Source organism: Myotis davidii, unplaced genomic scaffold (assembly GCF_000327345.1).
Source record: "Myotis davidii unplaced genomic scaffold, ASM32734v1 scaffold18, whole genome shotgun sequence".
In the NCBI taxonomy this organism is placed as follows: Eukaryota; Metazoa; Chordata; class Mammalia; order Chiroptera; family Vespertilionidae; genus Myotis; species Myotis davidii.
In genome coordinates, this window is record NW_006292696.1 from 2,077,497 (window position 1) to 2,079,609 (window position 2,113).

The window sequence follows — 2,113 nt, forward strand, 5'->3', positions numbered from 1 at the left end:
GGGACACTCACACAACGGCTTTGGGATTGTCCAGCCTCTGTGGGAAGCCACCCCCAGACTTCAAGCTCCCCAAGCCTTAGGAGCAAGGCAGAAGCAGAGAAGCCAAGAGACCCGAGAAAACCCCCTGCCCCCTTATTCACTCAACAGCAAATATATATTGTGTTCTGACCATGTGCCATTTCAGTACACCAGTGAGCAAAGCAAAGATCCCAGCCCTAGGTAAACTCACTTTCTAGGTTCTCCCAGGACATGACCTTCAACCTTGGTCCCATTTCATAAATAATAAGCTAGGAGCTGTAGCGCTCAGGCCCCCGTCCCAGCAAACTCCCAGACCTGCTCCCTCTGGGCTAATTCACCTGGGCTACTGATTGGCGATGTGACTTGCAGGGGTCACTCGCCCTCTCTGGGCCTGTTTTCCCTCTGTAATACGAGGAGTTTGACCTGGATGATCTGTAAGTCCCTTCCAGCTCTCAAGGTCTAGGACTCTAAGCCTAACTCTTCACACAAGAAATACCAGTAAGACCAGCACCCCATCCCTGAACATCACTCGGACAGCTCTGAGAGCCCTCAAAATCTCACTTCTAAGGGTGGAAAGGGGCAAGGGGCCCGGAGTCCAAGTGTCTGCCCATCAAACCACCCATGCCTTTGCCAGAGCCTTCCCCACTCCCAGAGCCAGGGCCTGGCATGGACGGATGTCAGCTGAAGCAGCTGGGGTCTCACCTTGGCATCTTCCCGGGCCTTCTCCCGATCTTCTCCTCCCTCCTCACGGTTCCCCTGCAGCAGGACCAGTGGAAAGGTCAGTCCCCAGACATCTACCCTCTCTGTCCCTCAGCAGCCACAGGAACCCTCTCCCTCAGCTGGAACGTGGGGACAATAATCCGGCCCTCAGGGGGTCGGCTTCGTGAGCACTGCATGTGAACATCTGGAAGGCACTTGGCCCAAGGCCCGGCTCAGACACAGTGAACTTGCATCAGGGCCTGGCACCCGGGCTGTGAGAATTCAAGAGATGGTGGTGGCAGCCCCTGGTAACAACACAGGGAAAGGTCGCCTGCATGGTTTCCTCTTGTCAGCCGAGTGCCCAGAAAGCCAGGCTGAGGGCCATCCCGGGAGGGCTGCCCGGAGAAGGTGGCACCAAACCAGCTTTGAAAAGTGAACAGTGGAGAAGGCTTTACACAAGGAAGTAACTGCCTCAGCAGTGGGACTGAGTTGGCAAGAAGGGAAGATCCCCACTCTTCCACAGGATTGGGCTCCTGTCCCTGCCCCCCAGATAGCAACCCCGCCCTCCTCCCAGGGCCCCAGAGGGCCAGCAGGCCTGGGGCCATGAATCACCCACCGTAGCCAGAGAGATGAGGATCCTTCTGAAGTGGCCGGATGTGTCTGAGCTCAGAGCATCCTCCAGGGACTTGTGATAGTCTGAGACAGAGAAAGGGGGTGTGGGCAGCTGCGGGCCAAGAGGGCTGGTGGGGGAGACCTAGAGGCCCAGACTTGGTGGGGTTGGTGGGGATAAATGAGTTTGTAGTTGGTTCTTGGGAGTATTCAGCCGTCTGCTGATCTTGACACTGACATGCCTATTGGTCCTTCACCGCCCTCTGCTCCTGTCCCGGGTGAGGTCTCGCCTCTCCCATGAAACAGCCTCCCTGTCTCATTCTCTCTTCCGCCTTCCCTCCTGCATGACAGTTGCTGGCCCCACAAGCATTGCTCTCACCTCACAAAATCTACCATTTTAAAGCTGCTTTCAAGAGAAAAAGTTTAAGCACCCTTTTGGTACTGAAGGTTCTTCAGAATAATATAAGGTCACTGGTGAAAAAATTAGTAAGGATTTCAAGATGGCAATGGTGTGGCACACAATCCAGCACGCGCCTTTTGAACGCAGGGCCCCATGGGGCTGCCAGGCCGCCCACCAAGCTGCCCTTCCTCTCCGGCAGCCGGGGTGCTCTCTCCCCTCAACTCCCAGACACTCTTCTACCCTCAGGCCTTTGTCCGGCGGGGCCTGTGTCTGGAGCTCCCTTTCCCCAGACATAGGGCTGGCATCACCCACGGCGCTTATCAAAGCTCCTGGCCTGAGAGAAGGGAGACAGCTGAGCTGTGGGCAGAGCTGTGGACGAGGCGGGAA

At 56.5% G+C, this 2,113-nt stretch overlaps 1 protein-coding gene across 1 annotated transcript in view; it reads right to left on the reverse strand.

The window, feature by feature from the left end:
- Positions 1-2,113, reverse strand: part of ANXA6 (annexin A6) — a 49,793-nt gene that overhangs the window by 22,913 nt on the left and 24,767 nt on the right. The window contains exons 18-19 of the mRNA XM_006766271.2: positions 1,334-1,413; positions 721-774 (exon numbers count right to left, since the gene is read on the reverse strand). Of these exons, the coding sequence (XP_006766334.1) occupies positions 721-774; positions 1,334-1,413 (134 nt within the window). The remainder of the gene's footprint in view (positions 1-720; positions 775-1,333; positions 1,414-2,113) is intronic.